This window comes from Beta vulgaris, chromosome 9, assembly GCF_026745355.1.
Source record: "Beta vulgaris subsp. vulgaris cultivar EL10 chromosome 9, EL10.2, whole genome shotgun sequence".
NCBI lineage: Eukaryota > Viridiplantae > Streptophyta > Magnoliopsida > Caryophyllales > Amaranthaceae > Beta > Beta vulgaris.
In genome coordinates, this window is record NC_079210.1 from 35,419,965 (window position 1) to 35,446,097 (window position 26,133).

General features: G+C 33.9%; 2 protein-coding genes and 2 long non-coding RNA genes across 7 annotated transcripts; 2 read left to right on the plus strand and 2 right to left on the minus strand.

Moving 5' to 3' along the window:
- Positions 1-265: 265 nt before the first annotated feature.
- LOC125493332 (uncharacterized) lies at positions 266-3,622 on the minus strand. The gene is made up of 2 exons (XR_007269873.2): positions 2,599-3,622; positions 266-568 (listed from the first exon to the last, which is right to left on the minus strand). It is a non-coding gene; the product is annotated as an uncharacterized LOC125493332 (long non-coding RNA).
- Positions 3,623-6,306: 2,684 nt separating this feature from the next.
- On the plus strand, positions 6,307-9,946 carry LOC125493330 (uncharacterized). Of its 4 annotated transcripts, XR_007269871.2 has the most exons (4): positions 6,307-6,441; positions 6,848-7,076; positions 7,540-7,627; positions 9,649-9,946. It is a non-coding gene; the product is annotated as an uncharacterized LOC125493330 (long non-coding RNA). The 4 variants fall into 4 exon arrangements; XR_008967691.1 differs by lacking the exon at positions 6,848-7,076 and having other exon boundaries at positions 6,423-6,441; XR_007269872.2 differs by lacking the exon at positions 6,307-6,441 and having other exon boundaries at positions 6,597-7,070.
- A 2,979-nt stretch (positions 9,947-12,925) lies between these two features.
- On the plus strand, positions 12,926-19,681 carry LOC104903615 (hypothetical protein). The gene is made up of 3 exons (XM_010691682.4): positions 12,926-13,109; positions 14,870-14,988; positions 19,113-19,681. Exons 1-3 carry the CDS (start codon positions 13,019-13,021, stop codon positions 19,224-19,226), a joined length of 324 nt encoding a protein of 107 aa, XP_010689984.2. The 5' UTR covers positions 12,926-13,018; the 3' UTR covers positions 19,227-19,681.
- Positions 19,682-20,661: 980 nt separating this feature from the next.
- LOC104903616 (GABA transporter 1) lies at positions 20,662-25,301 on the minus strand. Its single transcript, XM_010691683.4, has 7 exons — positions 25,045-25,301; positions 23,418-23,648; positions 22,793-22,890; positions 22,292-22,478; positions 22,065-22,192; positions 21,711-21,947; positions 20,662-21,343 (listed from the first exon to the last, which is right to left on the minus strand). The coding sequence occupies exons 1-7, from the start codon at positions 25,154-25,156 to the stop codon at positions 20,870-20,872; spliced, it is 1,467 nt and encodes a 488-aa protein (XP_010689985.2). The 5' UTR covers positions 25,157-25,301; the 3' UTR covers positions 20,662-20,869.
- Positions 25,302-26,133: the final 832 nt, after the last annotated feature.

Genomic DNA, 26,133 nt, shown 5'->3' on the forward strand with positions numbered 1-26,133 from the left:
ATTCTATTCTAGGTCCTCAAGGGGAAGTGTTCACTCATCCTCTGCGTATTGAGGAATGTATCACTAATGCCTTTAAACAACGCTTTACGTCCAATCCAAGGTGCTCATTTGACATAGACTATGATTTTCAGATACTGGACGAAATTATCTCCATTGAAGATAATGCGTTTTTATGTAGAGAAGTTTCATATGACGAAATTAAGGATGCTACTTGTAACAGCCCGCACTTCCGAGCTGCTAGCTAAACACACTTGAGATACGCTAATTACAATTAACGCTTAATAACCTCGAATTATATTCACTTGCAGCGGAAACATAACCTATAGAACGATCCTGGACCTGTGGGTCAGGCCCACAACAAATAATCCTCAATAACCAAATAACATATTACATAATACCTTGCTCGACTTCTAAAGCAATATAATAATTATTCACAAATAAGGTTATATAACCCTAAATACAACCTCTGAACCATTACATCTAATTATAACCTTGATACCTAAATTCTTCCTTTTACTCCATTCCGAGCTTTCCACACACGAACCTGCAAGATCACTAACAATGAACTCTGCCCCCACCAGGACAGGTTCCAAGAACAAAATCAGAAAAACTGAGTACACACTGTCCAACCAGAACATCTTTTCAGTGGCTTATAAACGTATTTACAGATTTAAACTTATCTTATGAAACAATTGTATTCAAGATTTACAAGACATTTGCAACCAAGATACATCGAAGTCATAAATAAAGAAGTATATAACAAATATTTGAACACAGTTTGTAATGCTACTTCCATAGAACTAATACGATCTTCCGAAGTCAACTCTAACATACTTTACGTCAATAAATCTATCCCATTTCTGTGGATCATCCACAAAAACATTTAATCCAGATGATCCAAAAACCTTGAATCCATATGCATATCATAATTAACTCCTGCATAAATTCCTAACAAGTTCCTTGGTAATCATTTCCAAAATCAGCGCATGAACTCTATAACTTGGGTGAGTAAAACATTATTTCAGAAATTAAAGTTTGAGATATCTTTCCACGAAATCATTTGAATACTCAAATACATATTCTATTTGTCTTTCAATATCATACTGGGGAAGAGAACACGAATAGAGTTGCCTTATAGGCGAATTCTCTAAGCTTTTTACAAGGGATGTCTCCCTCTTCCATTTTGTACTGCTTGCAAGACTTTTAGGTCATGACCCCACATAACGGAGCAATACCCGCTCCAGAGCAATACCTGCTCTAACACATAATGAGCAATACTCGCTCTATGAATGTTGTTCGTCACTGCTTTAGCAGCTTCTTCCCCTCATAAAACAGAATCATAAATTCATATTTTCGAAAATTCAGATTCATAAATCTCAAATTCTCATAATAAAATCATTTTCGGGTACTAGATATACCCAAATTAAATTGCTTGCATAATATTCTAGTAACTTGGTATAAATCAGCCTTTATAAAATTTCTTTGGCTAAATCTCTTTCAATACCGACTTTAAATCATTTCCATAAAGGATTCTCCAAAACAAACATTTCTTACCAAAAGATCATATCTCCAAATTAGAGTTTTTATTCTATATAAACTTTATATCTAAAACACAAAAGTTCTTCATGCAGAATAACCTTTCCATTTAATCCTATTTAGCAATCCATCAAACTCACAACCATCTCCAACATATATTTTCTATCTTACAAAATCCATTTCAAGGATTCAGAATTCTCCAAACACTACCTCTAAATAATGTGATATATCTTCTAGTCTGAAATTATCTTCCTTCCCAAAACACATTCGGAAAACTTACTTATAACTTTACAATTTCATATTAAATCTAATATCCCAAATGAATTATTGCTGGCTCCAATAGTACCGTAAATTCCCAGTGTAAACCAAAGTAGTTTCTTCCAAAGAATACCTAAAGGTGCTTTTAAAGAATATAATTTAATCATAATCTGGATTTCTTTTCCTCACAAACATATAACACAATAATTAGTTTATGAACTTAGAGAAACCGAAAGATAAAACCTTCACAATTTATATCGGAAACTCCTTCCTTTTAAAGACTCATATTATAGTCATAATGATTCACATCACAAGCATCTATCTATAATTTACATCCACAATATAAATTCATAACTTGTCTAGTGGATATAACGATTATACTTGATATTTATGTCTGAACACTCCCACTTATGAACTCATTTATATACAATCATAATTTGCAAAATAGAAACCTATTATACAATCATCCAACATCCCATTTAATACTCTTAAGTCTCATAAATAATTAAGTTTAGTACAACGAATAGTAGTACTTAGATAGTGTAAGTTTAGATCAGGTCGTTCAAAATCATAATTCATAAACTTATTTAATATAATAACATCAGCTTTGAACAATACACTAATTGCTTATCAAATACTCCAATTTATAAATACAGTAAGCTTATGAAACATCTCAATCATTGTAGCTCAAAGCTTCCGGAAAGAACATTATAAATTAACGCTGAAAATCAATGTTTTTCAGAGAACTCTCATGATCATACAAAAATACCAATTTCCAATCAAAAGTAGATGGACAATGTGTACCTCTACGCATCTTTAAATAGCACTCGACTCCATAAAAATCTTCGAGAGTCCAATATCTCCTTATTCATACTCAATCTCCAATAACCACCTCACAACAATAATAACAATAATTAACATTCATCTCTACTATGATTCAGATAAATGAAATTACTTGCTCATACCTTCTAAACTCTTTTATGAACTAACTATAACTCTTAAATACAAACTATTTCACTTTCCAATTCACATTTTTCTATCTCACATGATAATTCTAATTTCCCATTCTAATGTATAGAGAATATAACCAAACAACATAATTTATATAAATCAGATTTTTTAATCTTACTTAATTCAAAAGGATCAATTCATATTATAAGCTCCAATCCATTAAATAAAAGGAAATATTCAATCTTTAAGTTTAACTAACTATATCACAAACTGATTTTTTTTTTGTATATCGAAAGCAAGATTAAGAATTCAATTTATTTGTGAAATCATAAAATTGAAATAGAACCCATTTCAAGAGGGATTTGAATTCTTGGAATTGAAAAGAGGAGGAAGAGAGCTTATACTTATACCCCCATAAAAAAAATGAAGGAGATGATGGTTGCAAGCACCAACAACAACTATGCATGAATCACACACACACGCAGCAGCACCGTAGCACGAAAGAACATACAGCAGCAACGCGTCAAAAAGTTCAGCAGCAACACAAAACTTGTAAAGAGCATAACTCATAGCTCCGAACTCTGAATTGGACGATTTTTGTGCCTAAATTCAATAACTCGAAGAGATCTACAACTTTGATGAAGAAACAAGGAGCAAATTTGGATTGCATGTTAGAGAAAATTGCAGAATCATATTGACGAAAAACAGAGAAGAAGAAATAAGAGAGAAGGAAAATAGGTTTTTGGGGGTTTCAATTGCTCTTAATCCTTTGTAGGTAATCTAGTTTAGGAGAATTTGGAAAAACATTAGTGAATAAAGATTTCTCTAGAAACTTAGAGAAGCCACGAGAGAAATGAAGAAACATGAAATGGGTTTTTGTTCTTCAATAGCCTGAATTACTAAGCTAATATTAGAATCAATAATCCATAATTAACTAAGTTAATGACGATTAAGTAATTGTAATCGATACGCTCTGAATTTTAAAAGTGTAAATAAATGTTATATGAATTTGTTGCTATGTGATATTTTGTGTTATTAGTTAACTAATAACATGAGCTATGTGATAATTAAGTAAATTTATGGATTATGATAGGTACATTGAATATTGCCTCTGAATTTAGGATTTGTGTTAGTAGTTGATATCGAGGTATTGCCGAGGAATAAGATTAAGGAGTTGATTAGGTTAAGATACCTTCATTAAGATATGTGGTATACTTTGGAGAATTTAGCTAAGAATAATTAAGGATTAGGTAGGAATTAAGGAAGAAAATCCAAGTTGAAGCTTTAGAAAAATCTGATTAGTGCATAAGTAAGTGAAAGGACGATTTTACCCCTATTACTAAACCGAAAATGACAAATTTGCCTTACCCATTCTGTATATAGAGAGGGGAAGATCCTCATTCAGTATCATCAAATCATTCCACAAACAAACACAAAAACACATCTTTTTTCTTCTCTCTCTCCTCACGCCATTTCTGGCGTCCAGCAGGGTTCTTGGCAGCTTGTTCTCTTGGTTCTTTGCTCTGATTTTCACATGCAATCACTTCCCTAGATTCTTCAAGGTGTTTTCATACTGGGTAGACGTTAGTTTTGAGGTTTCAACATTTAAGCCAAAGAAAACTAAGGAAGGTGAGATATGGCTGATTTTCAGCATGCATGAGGTATATTGGTTTTAAATTTGATTTCTTTGGGTTTATTATTAACTTTAAGGTGATGAATGTGTTTATTAAGGTCTTAAAGAGTTGCTGGAGGAGTAGTACGAGTTGCTAAGCAAGGGCTAAATTCCTAAACACCAAATTAAGGTACACAAGAACCACCGTTAAAGCTGATTTTCTCAATTTTTGTCTTAAAGCTTGTTTATGGAAATTTTTGAGCTACGAATGTGTGTTTTATGTGGAGAACTTACTGTATTGGTAATGAGTTATAAGTAAGTGATTTCAATATGTTAATTATACTTTAGGATTGATGATTTCGAATCAAAAACCATTGCATGTCAAGTTCCTCTTAAAAACCGATTTAACCGTGTTTCTCTTTCGATTGTATTTTGGTATTAAGTGCTTCCATTGTTGTTACCTTACATGAGAACCTACTGTAAATACCTTATGTTGCTGCTTGATGACATTGTAAACATCTTTTCCATAGATTAAATATAACCTCTTTTGCGAAGAAACTACACCTAAAAATCAACTATTCGCGTAACAACTTTTGGACTTATAAACCTTTGTGCTTTCAATCTTTTCGATGTGTTTCTTTTGATGAATCCCTACTGTATGTACCTATATATATGAAGTGAAAATCCTAAACCTTGGTTGAACTCAAGAAGTCCTATTAATTCATCGCCTAGAACCTTGTTAATAACACCAAACCGAGAACCATCTAATGGACCTATGTTCTATTTGTGTGAAGTAATCTTTCTTATGATAAGAGTACTTATAAACCTTTCACCTACTGTCCTATCTTGCTAAACCATCCTTTAATCACTTTATTTAACTATCACATCCTTTCGATTCATGATTGTTAAGTCATCATTCCAAACATAGCGGAACTTGACATAGCAATTGCGTTTTCGAAACTTGTTTTGATAACTAAGCTAAGTTGATTATTAAGTTGGTTGATCAAGTATTGGCAAATAAGTTTTGAATATAATTAAGTTATAAGTTAAAAGCTATTTTTAAGGGAAGTAATGCATTGGCAGTGATGAACAATAATTGTAGAGCGGGTTTGCTCTTTAAGTTATTAGAGCGGGTATTGCTCCGGAGCGGGATTGCTCTGTTATATAGGGTCATGACCTAGAAAGTCTTGCAAGCAGAAGTAAATAAAAGTAGGGAGACGTCCCTCAAAAGTTCCATTTGTGTTCCTTCCCTAATTGAAAGTATTTTGAGTTTTGTATCGATATACTTTAGTGAGTTTTGGAAAAGCATAATATTGTTTTTGGAAAGTTATTGTTATGATGTATTACTACTATTATGCTACCTAATTACGAAGGAGGAGTATTATAATATTTATAGCAAAGAAATATCGAGATTCATGGATTATGATGCTATTTAACATTAAAGTCTAATTTCCGCCACCTTAATATTTGAAAACTAGTGGGACTTGTGTACCAGCGTAGCTGACTGTTTTGTTCCTTTGAACCTGTCCTGGTGGGGGCAGATTCAGTTGTTTTGCAGGAATAAGCTGAAGGTCAAAGATAAATTTTATTTGAAAAGTTCGTGATATATGTTAGAGCATGGTTGGTTTAGAGTTGTTGTGATCTTCATATCATGGCATATGAGTTTAAGAAAGATATTTGGGATTGTTTGAAATTGATTTGGGTTATTAGTTGGTTAAAAAAATCGATGAATATATAGAAATTGAGAAATTGAAAGTTGAGTATGAGAATAAGAAGGTTAGCAGTCCTATTGGGATTTTGGCATATAGTATGAGTGATGATTTGAGGAAAGTGTGTTCTACGAATTGTGGAGAGTTCGTAATGTAAAATTTGTAATTATTGATTGGGGTTGAAAAGAGAATTTTCTTTTGATATATTGGAGTTCGTTTATGAATTCATTTGATTTGATTTTCGTTAAAAATGTTTTTGTGATCTTATTCCTTTCTAGATGTTCTAAAAGTTTTACAGTTTCAAGTTTCGAGGACGAAACTTCTTTTAAGGGTGGCAGTATGTAATAGCTTGGTTTTCAAGAAGCTTCTATTAAGGTATGAACAAAATTATTTATTTAAATAGTCTTTTATAATTTCCATTTTGGTGTTGTTAATTTGATCTTTGTATGAGAGTTATGATTAGAAGCAAAATCAGATTTTTAAACCTTATGCATTAAAATTACAAAATTGCCCTAAAAAAAAAAGGGGAGAAGAACAAAAACCCATTTCATGTTTCTTCATTTCTCTCGTGGCTTCTCTAAGTTTCTAGAGAAATCTTTATTCACTAATGTTTTTCCAAATTCTCCTAAACTAGATTACCTACAAAGGATTAAGAGCAATTGAAACCCCCAAAAACCTATTTTCCTTCTCTCTTATATCTTCTTCTCTGTTTTTCGTCAATATGATTCTGCAATTTTCTCTAACATGCAATCCAAATTTGCTCCTTGTTTCTTCATCAAAGTTGTAGATCTCTTCGAGTTATTGAATTTAGGCACAAAAATCGTCCAGTTCAGAGTTCGGAGCTATGAGTTATGCTCTTTACAAGTTTTGTGTTGCTGTTGAACTTTTTGACGCGTTGCTGCTGTATGTTCTTTCGTGCTACGGTGCTGCTGCGTGTGTGTGTGATTCATGCATAGTTGTTGTTGGTGCTTGCAACCATCATCTCCTTCATTTTTTTTATGGGGGTATAAGTATAAGCTCTCTTCCTCCTCTTTTCAATTCCAAGAATTCAAATCCCTCTTGAAATGGGTTCTATTTCAATTTTATAATTTCACAAATAAATTGAATTCTTAATCTTGCTTTCGATATACAAAAAAAAAAATCAGTTTGTGATATAGTTAGTTAAACTTAAAGATTGAATATTTCCTTTTATTTAATGGATTGGAGCTTATAATATGAATTGATCCTTTTGAATTAAGTAAGATTAAAAAATCTGATTATAAATTATGTTGTTTGGTTATATTCTCTATACATTAGAATGGGAAATTAGAATTATCATGTGAGATAGAAAAATGTGAATTGGAAAGTGAAATAGTTTGTATTTAAGAGTTATAGTTAGTTCATAAAAGAGTTTAGAAGGTATGAGCAAGTAATTTCATTTTATCTGAATCATAGTAGAGATGAATGTTTAATTATTGTTATTATTGTTGTGAGGTGGTTATTGGAGATTGAGTATGAATAAGGAGATATTGGACTCTCGAAGATTTTTATGGAGTCGAGTGCTATTTAAAGATGCGTAGAGGTACACATTGTCCATCACTTTTGATTGGAAATTGGTATTTTTGTATGATCATGAGAGTTCTCTGAAAAACATTGATTTTCAGCGTTAATTTATAATGTTCTTTCCGGAAGCTTTGAGCTACAATGATTGAGATGTTTCATAAGCTTACTGTATTTATAAATTGGAGTATTTGATAAGCAATTAGTGTATTGTTCAAAGCTGATGTTATTATATTAAATAAGTTTATGAATTATGATTTTGAACGACCTGATCTAAACTTACACTATCTAAGTACTACTATTCGTTGTACTAAACTTAATTATTTATGAGACTTAAGAGTATTAAATGGGATGTTGGATGATTGTATAATAGGTTTCTATTTTGCAAATTATGATTGTATATAAATGAGTTCATAAGTGGGAGTGTTCAGACATAAATATCAAGTATAATCGTTATATCCACTAGACAAGTTATGAATTTATATTGTGGATGTAAATTATAGATAGATGCTTGTGATGTGAATCATTATGACTATAATATGAGTCTTTAAAAGGAAGGAGTTTCCGTAAAATTGTGAAAGTTTTATCTTTCGGTTTCTCTAAGTTCATAAACTAATTATTGTGTTATATGTTTGTGAGGAAAAAAATCCAGATTATGATTAAATTATATTCTTTAAAAGCACCTTTAGGTATTCTTTGGAAGAAACTACTTTGGTTTACACTGGGAATTTACGGTACTATTGGAGCCAGCAATAAATCATTTGGGATATTAGATTTAATATGAAATTGTAAAGTTATAAGTAAGTTTTCCGAATGTGTTTTGGGAAGGAAGATAATTTCAGACTAGAAGATATATCACATTATTTAGAGGTAGTGTTTGGAGAATTCTGAATCCTTGAAATGGATTTTGTAAGATAGAAAATATATGTTGGAGATGGTGTGAGTTTGATGGATTGCTAAATAGGATTAAATGGAAAGGTTATTCTGCATGAAGAACTTTTGTGTTTTAGATATAAAGTTTATATAGAATAAAAACTCTAATTTGGAGATATGATCTTTTGGTAAGAAATGTTTGTTTTGGAGAATCCTTTATGGAAATGATTTAAAGTCGGTATTGAAAGAGATTTAGCCAAAGAAATTTTATAAAGGCATTTATACCAAGTTACTAGAATATTATGCAAGCAATTTAATTTGGGTATATCTAGTACCCGAAAATGATTTTATTATGAGAATTTGAGATTTATGAATCTGAATTTTCGAAAATATGAATTTATGATTCTGTTTTATGAGGGAAGAAGCTGCTAAAGCAGTGACGAACAACATTCATAGAGCGAGTATTGCTCATTATGTGTTAGAGCAGGTATTGCTCTGGAGCGGGTATTGCTCCGTTATGTGGGGTCATGACCTAAAAGTCTTGCAAGCAGTACAAAATGGAAGAGGGAGACATCCCTTGTAAAAAGCTTAGAGAATTCGCCTATAAGGCAACTCTATTCGTGTTCTCTTCCCCAGTATGATATTGAAAGACAAATAGAATATGTATTTGAGTATTCAAATGATTTCGTGGAAAGATATCTCAAACTTTAATTTATGAAATAATGTTTTACTCACCCAAGTTATAGAGTTCATGCGCTGATTTTGGAAATGATTACCAAGGAACTTGTTAGGAATTTATGCAGGAGTTAATTATGATATGCATATGGATTCAAGGTTTTTGGATCATCTGGATTAAATGTTTTTGTGGATGATCCACAGAAGTGGGATAGATTTATTGACGTAAAGTATGTTAGAGTTGACTTCGGAAGATCGTATTAGTTCTATGGAAGTAGCATTACAAACTGTGTTCAAATATTTGTTATATACTTCTTTATTTATGACTTCGATGTATCTTGGTTGCAAATGTCTTGTAAATCTTGAATACAATTGTTTCATAAGATAAGTTTAAATCTGTAAATACGTTTTTAAGCCACTGAAAAGATGTTCTGGTTGGACAGTGTGTACTCAGTTTTTCTGATTTTGTTCTTGGAACCTGTCCTGGTGGGGCAGAGTTCATTGTTAGTGATCTTGCAGGTTCGTGTGTGGAAAGCTCGGAATGGAGTAAAAGGAAGAATTTAGGTATCAAGGTTATAATTAGATGTAATGGTTCAGAGGTTGTATTTAGGGTTATATAACCTTATTTGTGAATAAATTATTATATTGCTTTAGAAGTCGAGCAAGGTATTATGTAATATGTTATTTGGTTATTGAGGATTATTTGTTGTGGGCCTGACCCACAGGTCCAGGATCGTTCTATAGGTTATGTTTCCGCTGCAAGTGAATATAATTCGAGGTTATTAAGCGTTAATTGTAATTAGCGTATCTCAAGTGTGTTTAGCTAGCAGCTCGAAAGTGCGGGCTGTTACACTACTTTTGATCTAGCTCCTGATAAATCTCCAGGACCGGATGGGTTCCCCCCTTTTTTCTTTCAGAAATATTGGTCTCTTGTAGGTAACTCTGTTGTCCGAGTTGTTAAAGCATTTTTTCATTCAGGAAAAATCCTAAAAGAAATAAACCACACTTTCATAACGTTAATCCCGAAGATTGACAACCCAACTAATCCTAACCATTTTGGACCTATAAGTTTGTGTTCAATGATCTATAAAATCATCTCTAAGATAATGGCGAACAGATTGAAGGTGGTGATGGGGAAAGTTATTCACCCATTACAAGGTGCCTTTGTTCCTGAAAGACTTATCCAGGATAATGTGCTATTAGCGCATGAAGTTTTTCATTCATTCAAAAACAAAAAAGGAGCAAAAGGGTAGTTAGCTATCAAATTGGATATGGAAAAAGCTTATGATCGATTAGAATGGAATTTTGTTTTTGCTACGTTAGAAAAATTGGGTTTTTGCTCTAGGTGGATAGAATGGATGAAACAATGTATAACCACGGTATCTTTTTCGGTCTTGGTAAATGGAATTCCTGGGGAGTCTTTCTCCCCGCAAAGGGGTATCCGTCAAGGTGACCCTCTTTCTCCTTATATTTTCATTCTATGTGCTGAGATTCTAGCTCGACAGCTTCAACGAGCTAGTTTTGTGGGAACAAGGTCTATTGGAGTTACCTTAGGATATTCAAGAGTTAAAATTCCTTTTTTAACATTTGCAGATGACACAATGATCTTTGCTAAAGCATCTGAGGATAGCTGTCGTATAATCAGAGAAATCCTAGATAAATATTGTGTTATGTCAGGCCAGTTAGTTAACTATCACAAATCTGCTTTCCAATGTACTCAAAATGTTACAGATAGTGTTTCTAGGAATTTTGCGGAAATTTTGCAGATGGAAAAGTCTTTTTCTTTGGGGAAATATCTAGGATGCCCTATAATAGACACAAAAGTTACTACTGCTACTTTTGCTGATATACAAGAGAAGGTTTCAGCACAATTGACTAAGTGGAAAGCTAACTCTCTATCCCAAGCAGGGAGAACAATCTTAATTCAATCTAATCTAGCAACCAAAGGTAATTACCAAATGCAAAGTTTTTCTTTGCCTCCTAATGTTCTCTCCTCTCTTGATAAGTGTTATAGGAATTTTTTTTGGAACAAAGCTCCGGATGCAAAGTCCCCAAATTTGGTAGGGTGGGATAAGATTTGCTACCCTAAAAAGTTTGGGGGATTAGGATTAAGGAAAGCTAAGACCACAAATAATGCATTGCAATTTAAATTGCTATGGAAAATATTAGACTCTCCGGATAATCTTTGGGTAAAGTTAGTAACGAGAAAATACCTTAAGAATGATGATTTATTTCAATATAAGGTTAAGGCTAATGTTTCTTGGCAATGGAGAAAGCTGATGTCCCTGCGTAGTTGTTTTAAAAAGGGTCTTAGGTGGATTGTTGGGGATGGTGAGAATGTTTCTTTCTGGTTTGATAATTGAATTTTTCCTCATCCTATTTCTGAGATTTGCTCTGTTCCCCTGGGCACAGAACAATTCACAGTTGGGCATTTTATTTCTCAAGATGGTCGATGGGATAGAAATCTTTTAAGTAGGTATGTTCCCAGTGATATATGTGATAGTATTGCTAATTATTTTCTTCCTAGTAACAGAATTCAAGATAAACGGGTGTGGGGTCTGTCTCCGGATGGGTGCTATTCTGTCAGATCAGGGGTGGAGCTAATTCAGGGGCTACATTTAAATTTAGTTGAAACTTGCGCTTTCCAGTGGATTTGGCAGCTCTCAGTTCCTCCCAAGATAAAATTTTTCCTCGGGAAAATTTGCCAGAATGGTCTTCCTACGAAGAAAAGGCTTGAGATTAGTAATGTTTTTCTGCCCTTGGAGTGTGTGTTTTGTAACTTTCACTCAGAAGATTCGGCTCACCTATTTTCTAGTTGTCCTTTTAGTATAGATGTTTTTGAAGAGCTCCATGGCCTTGGGAATTGGCCTTCCCCTCTAGTGATTGGGAGGGGGGGTGGCATTTATGGAATATTTCCAAAATCTCAAATCCTCCTTCTCTTTGTATCAGATAGGTTGCATTGCCATCTCTTAGTGGTTTATCTGGTATACTCGGAATGGTGTTGTTTTTCGGCAAGAAGTGTCTTCTCCTATCAAGACGAGCCAGACGATCAGAAACTATGTTAAAAATCTCCATATGGAAAGGAGGGAGACTGCTGTTATTGATTCTTCTCTTAATTTGTCTAGTAAGCAGCGGATTGTTAAGGCTATAAGAGATAAGATTGTTTGGTCCCCCCGCCTTTGGGGTATTTCAAAGTGAACTTTGATGGTTCTAAATTATCGACTGGGCAGGCTTCCTTTGGGTTTGTCATCCGAGATGACGTTGGTCACGTTATTCTCTGTGGGGCTGGTAGTTTAGACGCTTCTGATTCTATTCTTATAGCTGAGGCTAAAGGTATGCGAGAAGCTATTAGAGGGGCAAAGTCGTTGGGTTTATCTAAGTTCATTCTTGAAGGTGACAATTTGGTTGTTATTAATTCTATCAGAAAGATTTGGAAAATCCCGTGGAATATTAGATCCATAGTTTTAGATGCAGAGAAGGATCTCTTTGGGTTTGAAGATGTTCAAATTCGTCATGATTTCAGGGAAGCGAATGCGGCGGCGGATTGGATGGCTCATCGTGGTCATGATACGGCTAAGACAACTTTCTGGTTTGATGTTCCTGATTTATCCTTTGCTTTAATCATCCGGAAGGATGCTTTAGGGTGGCCCAAATCTTGGGATCCTCCCTAGTATTTTCTTTCTTTTTTTTAAAATAAAAATAAAAATAAATGGTATGTTCTTTTTAGATGCACGACGAGCATCCTGCAGCCCAATGCATAATCCACGCTTTGAGAACAAGGGATGCGGAATACCTGGTAAAACAGAGTAAATAGGTTTACGTTGGCTTGTCCGAGATTCCCGACGACCGCGTCTGAGGAACGGCGATGAATGCGGCGGAGGAAGTGAAAGCGAACGACGCTCCACGCCGACGATTATCCTGTACTCCTTGCTTCGACGCTCTTTGGTTCTGCTACTGTAATCTCTCTCCTCTTCCACCTTTACATCTTCTCACTTTTAATTTCTTCTTCATACAAATTGTTTTCACTTCCTTTTCCTTTTCCTTTTCTATTAGCTTATTACTTTATAATGCTAGTGAAACAATGTGATTGAAATATGTGCTGCGTAATTGCATTTATTCGTCCGTTATTTTCTCATTTGTAGTTTCTATCTGAAATAAATACTTCTATTTATAAAGAGATGGGAGATCGTATGAATTCGGAATTAGGGGTATTTGATGCTAATTTCAATAATTAAGAGGAAAAATTGGAGTACTACGTGTCTACGTTGGAGAATTAGTTATCAGGAACTTTATGTTGTTAGTTGATGAAGGAATAGTGTGCAAGTTTTGGGAATTTAATTGGTGACAGCTCTTCCTCTTTTCGAGTAGCCGAATGGTTGAGTATTGATCCTTTAGCAGTTCTTGAGGGTAATTCGATGAGTTTTGCAGTTGTTTGATCTTCGATCGTGTTGTTGTTGGCATGTTATATGTTTTGAACTTTTGATGTAGCTCCCTTGTGTGTTGTGTCCCATTTTATGCTCTCTCTGACTAATTATTTATAAGATTGTATGCTTGAGAGTTGAGTGTTTTTTCTAATTGTCTCGTTTAGTCGTTTATGTTTTCAGATACATCATCTCATATGAATATTCGTGATAATGCATCTCAATTGCCATTTTACTTAGTTTCTTCATTTCTACTTTAATTCTCGTCTCACTTGTTTCTATCTTGAGGTGTAGGCCTGGATGGTAATGAAATTTAATGAAAGATTACGTAGTTCAGCACTTGGTTTGTAGAGAGATATTACCATGAAATATTCATATGGAAAATTACATGTAAGGTTATATAGCTTATATATGCTGTGAGAATTTTAATAAAATGTGCAATGTTTGCATATCCTTTCTTGCTTTCTGCCTTGAATGATGCCATATTCTGCAGAAATGGAAGTTTTCATGCGGGAACTTGATTGAATATGTTGTTTAATGTTTGTTGAGTGGTTGGGCTATGACAAGGTGATGGAGAAGATATAGGTCTGTTAGATTGTGGAGAATGAGCTCTCTTTATGCATATCCTGAATAAATCGATTCTTCTTGTCCCCCCCCCCCCCGAACAATTTGCGGCACATTCTCTGGTTTGTGTCAATAATGTTTTAAAAATACATAAAAGGAGATAGTTATATGTGGTTGTGTTTTGAAATATTAGGAGTATTGCATATATAGATAGGTACATATGTTATATTGTTTTCATTCTATAGTTTGAAAATGCGTGTTTTGGTCACAATCGCGGTAAGGTCATGGTGATACTGGAACGGGGAAGATGCGGTTGGCGTACCGCCAAATTTCAGCTCAAACCATGAGATATCCCTTGAACCCGCCTAAAGCACAATTTTTTTTCACACCTTTACAATGCGGGTAGTATCGGTTCTGTGGCCTTGTTTTGACACTATGATATCTCCATTCCTACCAAATTGTTAAATTTGAGTGAGGAATAGAAACAAATATATAAAATATTAAGTGAAGTGTAAAAGAAGTAAAAAATGAGTCCACGAGGGACATGTGTCATGAGATGAGGTTTGAATTTTTGCTAATAAATACTTACTATAAATTTATCCAAGTTTTGGGATTAAGGCTTTGGCATTGTTGTAGATTAACCTCTTTCTCGAAAAATAAGAGAAAGAAAAAGATTCCCTCTTTCCTCATATACTCAAGTTGCTACTTCTGTCTGCTTCTGCTTTTCACAGCTCCGGTTCATCAACTGCAGCAATATTATCGGGTTGGAGTTCTTGACAATTGTTCGGAGAAGTGGAGTAATCTTTATGACTGCTTGACCTTGAAAACTAAGAGTTCTGCTAAAGTGCAGGTCTGTCCATAAACTTTTTCCAAGAACCTTGATCAAGCCAGTGTAATTTCTGTCACTGCAATCATATTTTACTATTCTTTAGCCTTCCAGTTCATATTGCTATTTCGTCTCTTGGTTATGTTAATTTCTGCTTGTTATTTGGTGATATAAGAAAGTTGTACCTCCTTTTCTTTCTTAATTTATTTGGGAGTGATTTCTGGGTTGTTAATGGTCAAGGTCTCAATCTGGCTTTTAATGTGCAATATACGTAGTATATGCAGGAATCAAGTGATGGAAGTTTGTACATAATGAGTAAGAAATTTGTACATTTGACTAATATTCCAGATTCTTGGTTTTTGTGGCTGACCGATCAACATAGAATGTTTACTTGACCTAAAGTTACTTCGTCACTGTTGACGTTGAAGCAAATATATATAATGCATTTCTAACTCTTTGCACGTCTCTTCACATAAATCCTTGATATCTAATTTCTAAAGGTGCATCTCAATGAACTAAATCACTTTTATGTTAAAGAAAAGAATAAATAAATTTGACGTTGTTGTATAAGAACTTATAATTGGAAACACAATCAAAGGTGTTTATCTCCATTTAGTAGGGAGCAATTGTTACCTTCCTCGTCTTGCATATTAGAACTATAAATTTACATGATTTGATAATCATAAGATGATTATAAGGATGGAAACTGGAAGAATAGATAGAAGTAACACGCACAAAATGTGCCACCTAAGTTTCACCAATATTGTGATTTATCATATACGAGAAATGAAAATTCTGATAAGTCTTTAGTGCCAGTCTAGATAACCTTCTATACTTACCAGAAATCTATTGTCACTTTATTACTTCTTATATATCGGCATCCACAAGATTAATTAGTAATTCTACTTCCTAGTATCAATTGGTCTTTGCAGAGAAAGCAGGACTAGTGTAGCACGTCTTCTGAATGATCTAGCAAAGTAACCAAAGCATGTGTAGTATTGGAAGGTTTTTCTGGGCAAGCTGTTTCCAGTAGTCTATCTAATTAGAGGTGGATATTCTGGTACAATCATGTTCTTCTAACAAGTGCTATGATTAACATCATAAGCCAGTCTCATTTAACAAAAACTGCAGATTTCAGGTGTTCATAATCAGAGCATGTGTAGGCGGATCCAAGATTTTGAATTTGGGGGGTCCTAACCAAACCATCTAGGAACATAATAAAAAGAAATTGGACAGTAATTTCGTGACATATATTGAGAATGAGAAGTTGAGTTTTGGGATGACAAAGCTAAAACTTTACACTGAACACATCAATTATTATAAAATACTTCCGTTGTAATATATTTTAATACTTTATCCATCTTTGTAATATATATTTAGTAATTTGACTTTATACTCTCAAATACACAAATTTGACTATTCATTTCTTAATACTTATCTTTACTAAAAGGTATAATAGTTTATACTTAAAAGATATACATAGAGATCAACAAATTACGTAATAATTTTTTTTACTCGGTCAAACTTAGTATATAAAAAGTGCATATTATAGTCAAATTGTTGTATTTGTTTGAAAACAAATCAAACAGTTTTTAAAAATGTATTATAGATAAATAGATGTAAAAAAAGTAAGAGTTGGACATGAAACTAATTAAGACAATAAATGTCAAGCAAAAAGAAGAAAAGGAATTAGAATTCAGCTTTCAAGTGAAACAAAAGGCTTCATTTAAAATCAAAAAGAAAAAGAAAGGAAAGCTTAGAAACAGAAAGAAAGCAAAAACTTGGAAAGTGGCTGCTGAGGGAATCGAACGCGCGCCCAAAAACGAATTCAAGTTCATTATAGTAGCACTAACCACCAGAGCAAGCTTCAGTATGTTAGATAAAGACGCGGATAAGTTATTTTACCTATATTTGCTGCATGTCTGAAGGAAGGGATAATTGAATTTTTTTTTTTGGGGGGGCCTGACCCTGCATAGGCCACCCTATTGTGTAGTAGTGAAGGGAATTTTCGGAGCAACCTTTCTAGAAATCCACATAATTAACTCCATTACACCATGAACATAGGCTTTACCCTTCCTAGTCCTGTAAACAAATGCAACTGAGCAAATATAGACTATAAAGCATTTCCCTTTCGACTGAAAAGCTCGATTAAAGTTGAAGTTTGTGTAGTCCAAGTGTCCAACACCTTTTGTATTGTAGTCAGCAGTTCTAAGCAAAGTGTTCTTGCTAACCAATTGCACTTTAATATCATAAGTACCTGCTAGGAGAAAGCTTTCTGCCGACTCTTTTTAATCTCTTAAATGTTTATTTCATGGGAACAATAAGAGATCTCTATTATATAAGGCAACACATGGGGACACCAAAAAATAATAAAAAAAAAAAATAAAAGACAAAGAAAAGAAGATAACTAACTGTTTCATTTGAATGGAAAAGGGGCGAAGTAAGACATTTAAATTGAACATTAGTTTTTTGAGAAAGAAAAATATAAAAACAGTTTTTTACCCAATTAATTTTATTTTTACTTCATTTGTTATCACACATTATCGCATGCATTGCGTGCATGTAAGACTAGTATCTGAAGATTGGAGCAGCAACCTTATTTCCCTGGATATGGCCAAAAGTATCTGTGTCTCAGTTTGGCTTTAGTCTCTGGTCAGTTGTAAGCTGACACAAAGAAATTGCAAACCTAGAAGCTCATGATGAAATCATCCTTGAAGCTTGCTCTGCTATTGGATTTGTGACGGCTCTTTGCCTTCTTTTGGTTGACTAGCTTTAGTGAAGTAGTAGTGAAGTATTAGGCTATTGCATGCAAACTTGATGACTACAGAACTTTTAAAACATATACTGGCTTGATGATGCCACCCTCATCTGTCCTTTTCCATTCATCTTCATCAGCTTAAGAAATATGGGTCAAACAAGTTTTCCTTCTCTTGGTATGCTTGTTGAACTTGGATTTGCCTAAGGTAAAGCAACAGCAACAGCAACAACAACAAGCGAAAGTCTTAATATCGATAGGATGGCATAGGCTCCATGAGTACAGATTTTATTTCCGGTGGTCGTCCAGTAAGTCTAGATTAAGCCTTTAATCCTCTTTTGTCAAGTGCTATACACTCATGCAAAATCTAATTTCTTCCTATTATTCTTAAAGCTCTCAACCCAAGACTATCTACTCATATTTGTCCTTGAGGGAATTTTCATATTAGTTTCTACTTTCTACTCATGTTTGGCACCAGTATCTTACACTTTGTAGTTTATAATTTGAATGACCTTTTTGCCACTTCACTTATAGATCTACTCCAGTCTCCAGAAATGCATTATGTCAAAAAGTTATGGGAGGAACTGTGCTGGCTAATTTACTACTTATTCTTGATCCAGTAAAGCACAATGAACAACCTACCCGATATAGTTACGACCAAGGGAAAGTTTTGCGAGAACCAGACATATTATGTATGAAAGTTATTCCTAATTTGTGTTAAAAGCTTCGTGAGAGGTTGTTTTGTGATAATCTGCACCAAACAATCTGCATAGACAGAGGGGGCAAAAAGAGAAACGGACAAGTGGAAACTGGTTTTTGTAGAATTGTTTAAATTAAAGGATTCTAGACTCTAGAGTTTAGACCATTAACTTCTAAATGGGTCTCAAGTTTCATGTTTTTGAATCATGGAAGTTGCCTTATGGACAATGACTCTGGTGATTTTCACATCTCGATACTTGATTGTAGAGCTGCGGGTGCAAAGATCTTGGTTTGTGCTATTTTCACCTGAAAATCTTTTCCAGAATTTATTGGCTTTTGCTTGAATCTTCATTAATTTTATTTTGTTAGTTGTGAAATGAAGCTTATTTTTCCAAGGTGAAAAAGGAACAGCTGAACAAGGCCTTTGTCTTTTTTACTATAAGTTTGCTGCTGTTTGGACAAGATGTTGGATCTCTAATCTGCAGTTTGTATTATGAGCAATGAAATGTTCCAATGTTTTCTGTAGTTGAGACTCAGCAAATTTTTGATCTCCTGTTTGCATAGGCAACTCCCGTCCTCCTTTCCTCTTCTCTCTTTTGCTTTTTGTGTGTTCTGTTGCCTAGTATGATTTTTTTGGGCTGATTATTTCCATTCCAATAACTTATTGAGTGAGTAGTATATCTGCTGAATGCAGGAAATTTTGGAAATACGTGAAAAAGAAAAGCACCACATTTGGTCTTTTAGGACGCCAGAAGAATCAGCTGCTAAATGGAACAGTTGGTATGGACATCTAGATGAACCAGAGTAACTTCCTACGAGCTGTTCGTAAACCGATCACTCCCTCTGGCACTAGTTTTTTTTTAGTAATATGGGAAGAGTGCCATACCAGATTGGAGACTGCGTCCTTGCAAGCCTATTCAATAGTGTTTTTTTTTTTTCTTCTGGATATTGCTATTTCCAATTTTTTAGAATCCATGAATAAGGATTGAATTGTTTAGCACTATCAGAGCTATTGGAGGGTATTACACATTGGAAGCAGCGAGTATTGCTTAGATTGATTAGGTAATCAAAGCATTGTTTTAACAATAAGAGTAAAATTTTGCCATATACTTGGATCTCCGCTTTGATTTTGTTTTACATGATACCTTTGGGAACTCTGAATGTACGGGTTGGGAAAAAAGTTAAATGATGCGCACTTATTTATGGTGTGTCACATCATAAATTAATGGTATGTCATGTTCGAACTTGCGTTTTATATTTTTATACACGCGTGCATTTATGGTATTTGCTCTCTCAAGCCTGAAACTACTCTACCTTTCTGTCGTGACGGAGCAGATGATTTAGCAACACATTCATCTCAATCAGCAACTTTCATCGTCGATATTTCATAGCATAAGGTGACAGTGGTGTATAACAGTATATATACTATATGGACCGCGTCATTGTACAGTATATCTAATTCTTCTTAGAGTTGTATTTAGCCTGTGGAATGCACAGTTTTCTTTTTGTTAATTACTAGAATTGTTTGTTGTTAAAACTTAAAAAGTATGCACTTATTCACATAGAGAAGATTCACCATTTGGGGAAGAAGAAAACATTTAGCCTATTACTATACTTAGGAAGGATGGGTATGGATCAAAATTCGGGGATAGAAAATGACAAGGTTAGACAAGACAACTTACAACCTATTGTTAAAGTTGATGCCTTGAAACATCGTCAAATTTCGCGTTTTGCAGGCCCACTCGATTGGCCGTTCGTCGCGAATTAGGATAGGGCGAACGTCTCCCGATCGGGACCGAGAAGTCGGCAGTTTTGAAGAATTGACCGCCGATCGGGCAGATGTCGCCCGCCCAATTGGGCGGCTGGGTTTTACGCGGTTTTGACTTATTTCTGCATTTATCTTTTAGAGTTTTGTACGGGGTTTCTTATGTTATAAAATGACAACCTGGTGTTCATTATTTAACAAACAACTTTTGAAACACTTTTATCCTCTATTTTTTTAGGACTCTTTGTATTATTCTCTCCGGTTTTTCTCCATTATAGTGAAGAAGCGCTAATTCCCCACCTATGGACGTAGTTCTATTTTGACTGAACCATGTAAATCCTTTTGTTCTTTGTTTGTTCTTCTTTATTGTTTTCTCACACTTATTATTTCATTGATTTTGTTCCACATTAATCAAACTACAACACCCTGTTTCCCAACACCTATAAAAGATATAAGAAATTGAAGAATTGATAAGGGATATGTGGCATAAAAGAATTTGTTATTATATATATTATTATAGATTACAGATTATAGATGCATTTACATCATTTCTCTATATGCTTACATATTTGACATCTCTGAGTAGTCACCTGAAAGAATTTGCTCCTCTGCGATCGTAAAATGTACAGTACTAATACACTATAATTTTATACACTACATTAACTTAAAATGCTTAGCTTTAATGATCATATTGAAGAGAAAGAGTAAATATTTTTTGTCAAGTAGCTTGAAAAAGATTTCCATGAAGTTTTTCCCAACGAAGAAAGTGTCCAGGAACTAGAAAGACGATCCGGAGAATGAAAGTCATTAGCATCGAAAATCATCTGCCTCACTGCTGCAAATATCCCAATAACCATGATCAACGAGAAGACGGTTGCTATGATTATATTCAACCAAAATATGATACTTCTCTTGGATGGTTTAAAGGTCAAGTTGAAGAAGACAACAGGCAGGATAAAGTCCAGGGGTATGAAGCCAAAAGCTCCAATGAGTGCATTCACATCGCCGAAAAATGGAAGTAATGCTGCTATTGTAGTTGCTATCATAACAGAGATGGATCTTGAGATTACTCTTGATATTACGTTGCGGAGGGAAAATGGTTTACACTTTGGATCAACAAACATTTCCTCCAGAAGTATGTTTGCTGGTTGTAAGTATACCTGATTCAACGCATAACAAAACATGATTAATTAATGGTCTGTTACTTGAGATTATCAATCTTAAAACAACTAAATTAAATCCGATTCAAGCCAACATTTTGCCTATTGAAACAGAATTTTGCTGATTGAAGTTAGTTTCTGTGGGTTCTCACTTCTCAGTATTTTTTTTCTTATACCTATGTCTTTTAAGTTGAAAAGATTGATTTTGCTTATTTCCTAGTGTTTTTCTCATATGCCATTTAGCGATATTTACTAAAGAAAAACTTATTTCTACAGATTCTTTGGTGCTGTCTGTACAAATGTACAATGAACTGATTTTTACTTATGAAAATCTAAGAAAAGACGTATAATAGGGATGATGTCTAACCCCGGAAACAGCAGAAACTTGAAGGATTATGAAGCTGAGTGTGGTGAAAAGGAACCATTTAGGGACCAAAACATTGCCTTCGCTGTCGACGAAGTTGTCGATTATGAAACTGCTAGTACCATTGCCAAAGGCCCAGTACCCGGAAATTGCAACACTGAAGAAAGTTATCAGGACCACTGTATAACACAGGCTTAGCCCCTTGAACATCTTCCCTTTCACTGGTGCTGCTAAAGTTGCCTGCGAGGATTATGATTTTTGGTTAGATAATCAACAAACGCACACTTTGGCTCTGTTCTCGTCAACTTATTTTTGCTTAATTGAACTTATTTTCTTGAGCTCGAAAAAAAAAAGTACCTGAATTTCTGGGATGATCCCATTCCCAAACGATGCAGCAATCATGGTAATTGCTGTAAATGATCCAAATATCTTGTTTTCAGTATTTCCAACTATTGCATAATCCTTTGTTTCAGTTGATATATTCCCTGATAGCAAGAATAATATGAAGTATTAATCATAATTGTTATTGTATAATCAAAGATTATATGTAGGATGATTTTGGTTATTAGTACTGTAGTCTGTACCTATGTAAATTGAACCAGCGGTAGCAAATGCACTGTAGGCAAGACTTAATGCTAGAGAGATTAAGCTGATGTGTCTTAAAGAGTGAAAGGAAGGTACTTGAGCCACCAATAGTACTAAACCTCCATATATTATAACAAATTCATAGAGTTCCATTTCACCGTTTGGCCATGCTAAGGAGTAAACTGTCTGCAGAGAGGCAAAAAAATTTAACATAATTAGTTTTCTTGTGTTCATTGTAGAAGTGTATCATAGTTTCACAACTACAAAATTTTTTTTTTTTTGGAAATTTCGGCCTTTATGGTTATGCGTGTTTTTTACCATTTAAAAGATACTCCATCTGTTTTACAATATGGGTGTTTTGGAGATTGTGAAAGCCGAGCAATATAAACTAAAGTGAAGCGAAGGGAGTAAAATTTAATAAAAGTTATTGTTAAATAGTAAAAAGATTAGGTCAAAACTGAAAAAAAGTTATTGAGAAAAACGGAGCTGCAATTATATACCTTCATGCACTGTCCACCAAGTATGATCAAGCCAACTACAGCGCCATAACAGACTGCAAGCTGGACAGGGCCCACAAAGTATCGACCAAATGTTGCTCCTGTTATGATATTTGATACATTAAATTCCATCACAAAGGTTTATAAATCATATGAAAGTCTTAGACGAATATTGATGCAGATCAGATAGACAAAGATCTGTACTAGCTCTTACTTTCATCAATTTTTTATTGACTTCGTGCTACTATGTGCTACAAATCAGGGAGTTGTGTTATTATATAGCTAGTTGGTGACACTGTAACATATTAATATGTTCATTTGAGCCATAAGTTGCAGAATTGCATAGCAATTAGCAATAAACACGTATGCTGTTATTTACTCACCAACAACTAATAAACACGTATGTTGTTATTTATTCACCCAAAAGGATTATATTATATTGCGGGAGAGGATTCTCTCTAATAATTGAATCATCTAGTAACGGAATTATACAGAGAAAACTCTATTAAAAGTTGTTACACGGATAAGATCCCAATCCTTGTACATCTTCTTATATGAAATTTTCAAGTATATTAATTACACTAGAAATTGCATAAAATTGAGATTTAAGTGAGTTGATTAGTCTTACCAAGAATATGATCAGCCAGGTCTTGAAAACGAAGAAAGCGAAGGCCCTTAGAAGCGTAATGCTCCAATACCAAAGACAACAAATTGAAAGAGTAAAAGGTGACAAGAGCTCCAATAATAATAAAGATCATTCCTGTGCTCCATCCCAACAAGCAAATAGCATATGGTAAATTTAGGAGAGATGGAGATACAATTGATGTTGTTAAGTGGTATCCACAATGTAGCCATGTTCCTGTTGTTCCATAAGGTACACATCAAAATTAATATCAGGATATGGATATCTCTTGCACTAGAGTAGTTACAATATACTACCAAATGTAATTTGAAAATAAAGTGTAAGTAAAGAGAAAATAAGTAAGTTTTTTTTCCTCCCTCGTAATATTACGCTTGTAATTAGGATAAGAACTGATTAGATCATGCTGACCAAATAGTTTTTTTTGAGTTGTTAGTTGTTAGGCATCATAGTAGATGTTTGATGTTCACTTGCACTTAGCTATTAGATGACCTAATTCATTAAAAGTTGGCAATCAAAGTTGTTTAGAAAGTTAGTTGGATTAATTAGGTTAACTGAAAAAAAAATATTCACAAAATCTACTTACCTCACTTTGTCAACACTCAACACTACATATTTTCAGGATTTTCAAATCTCTATCCTTACTTGTAAAAGGTACCATCACTTATTGTATTACCACTTTTTTTGACTTTTGAAAAATCTTTACTATGTCAAATACTTAAAAAGTAAATCTAAAAACTGTTGTACAACCGTGACTCCAACGCTAAAAGACTAATACTTGAAAGCTTTTCCTTAAAAAAAAAAAAACAAAAAGCTATATACCAAGTGAAAAACACACTTGACGTAATATGCCCAATTGATGAGTATTATGAACGATTTTTAATTTGTTCATCACAATTGGAGAAGCACAAAAAGTAATATATTGGATCAGTTAAGTTGTATAAAGATTTAGGGGTCGTTTGGTTCAAGATACGAAATGGAAAGGAAATGGAAACCAATAAAGGAGGAAAATGGTAATAAAAATGATTACATTTGTTAGGTGTTTGGTTCAAGCCATGAAATGGAAATGGAATGGTAACCATTACCATCAATTAGTGAATTTTGTTACTTGAGGGGGAGGAGAGGTAACAAATTGGGGGAGGCCATTACCACCAAGTAATGGTAATGGATCGGTAAGGGGTTGAACCAAACATGAAGAAAGGGAATCGGTAATTGATTCCGTTTCTTAGACCCTAAAAATAGTGAACCAAACAAGCTCTTAACGTGTATATTTTTAAATAATTAATATACTAATGTTTTCTTTTGGAATGAACAAAAATTATTCATAAATAAAGTTATTATTTATGAAAGAGTTTAAAGTTACTTAAAAGAAAATTAGTTGGACTCAGGAAATTTGGCAATGTGTACCTCTATAGCAAGGGAAGAAGGAGCCTAAATATTATTTAAACTAAGAGAATGAAATAATGAGATTGAAATTGTTGCTCAAGTTTCCGAATTCTTTACTTAGGAGGTTTTTGCTCGATTATTTTTGTTATTATGCTCGCTCATAAGATTATCTTACCTAGAAAAGAAAAAAAAAAACAAACGGTCGAAATGAGATGTTAAACATAATTACCATGACATTGAAGAGCATAAAGAGAAGCATCATCATCCTCATCAATATGCTTGGGAAGCAAAGGAACCGCAGCAGATTCTAATAATGTTTCTTTTGGACTTGCACTTGCCATTTTTTTTTCTCAGTTTTTGTTCTCAGTTTTGTTCTGTTTCTCTTATGTTTTCCCACAAGAGTTAACGAGAACAAAAAAAGGTGGGCAGTTTATATAAGGTATCAATTTTGTTTTGGTTGTGACTTCATTGGAATGCATTTCTAGTATTTATCTTAGACGCAATACAAACAAACAATCAGTCAGCACTTCACCAACCTTCCACGCAGCAAATACAAATACTCGAGTGCCAATTTGTTAATGATTTAATGCGAACACCAACCAACTAAATAACTTGGAAGGCCCCACTTGGAATTAGTCTACTTTACAAGACCATTTAAAAAGTTGGATATAATTTTCTTGACCATTATGGCTAGCTGATTTTTTATGGGTATCCTTTGAGAAATTGAAATGTTATCTCATGCTTAATTAGATTTTTTGTTTTTTTGTGAGCTCCTACAAAGTTCGAATCATAATTACTCCGATGGAGGCCATTATGCTTTGTGTATATTCTCTCCGTTTCTTTTCAATTTACTCACTTCATTTTGGAGGAGAAATAAGGAGAAAGTACAAAAATATGAGAGAGAAATTGAAAAGGTAGAGAGAAAAACTGAAAAGAGAAACAAACGAGTGGATTAAAATCTATACTAATATATTAAAAGGCGTTCCTAAATGTGGAACGGTGCCACATGTCATCCGGCCTCATGCAATAAAAACTAGAAATTGCATAGCATAAGGTTTGATCGCATGACCTCAAGGTCATATATTAAAGTCTTAACCACTAGACCAAGTGATATTTGGTGGTATGATTTTAAAGTATAATATTAATAAATGAAAAATTTCCTTACCCGTGGCATAGCCCAGACATAATAACTAGTATTAAATTAAAAAGTGAATGACATTGGTGGAAAAAGAGGAGAAAGTAGATGTGATATGTTACAAAATAGAAAAAGCAACCGTGTATAAATAAAAAAGAAATAGATTAAGAAAAGAAAGTCATG

Bases quoted from the DNA above. Each gene is read 5' to 3' on its own strand.
- LOC104903615 (XM_010691682.4), top strand. From the start codon at position 13,019: ATGAATGCGGCGGAGGAAGTGAAAGCGAACGACGCTCCACGCCGACGA. The intron at 13,110-14,869 runs GTAATCTCTCTC...TGCTTTTCACAG, and splicing joins CGCTCTTTGGTTCTGCTACT to CTCCGGTTCATCAACTGCAG. The intron at 14,989-19,112 runs GTCTGTCCATAA...TGCTGAATGCAG, and splicing joins AGAGTTCTGCTAAAGTGCAG to GAAATTTTGGAAATACGTGA.
- LOC104903616 (XM_010691683.4), bottom strand. From the start codon at position 25,156: ATGGCAAGTGCAAGTCCAAAAGAAACATTATTAGAATCTGCTGCGGTT. The intron at 23,649-25,044 runs GTAATTATGTTT...ATGGAACAACAG, and splicing joins TTATGCTCTTCAATGTCATG to GAACATGGCTACATTGTGGA. The intron at 22,193-22,291 runs GTACAGACTACA...TCTTGCTATCAG, and splicing joins CGCTGGTTCAATTTACATAG to GGAATATATCAACTGAAACA.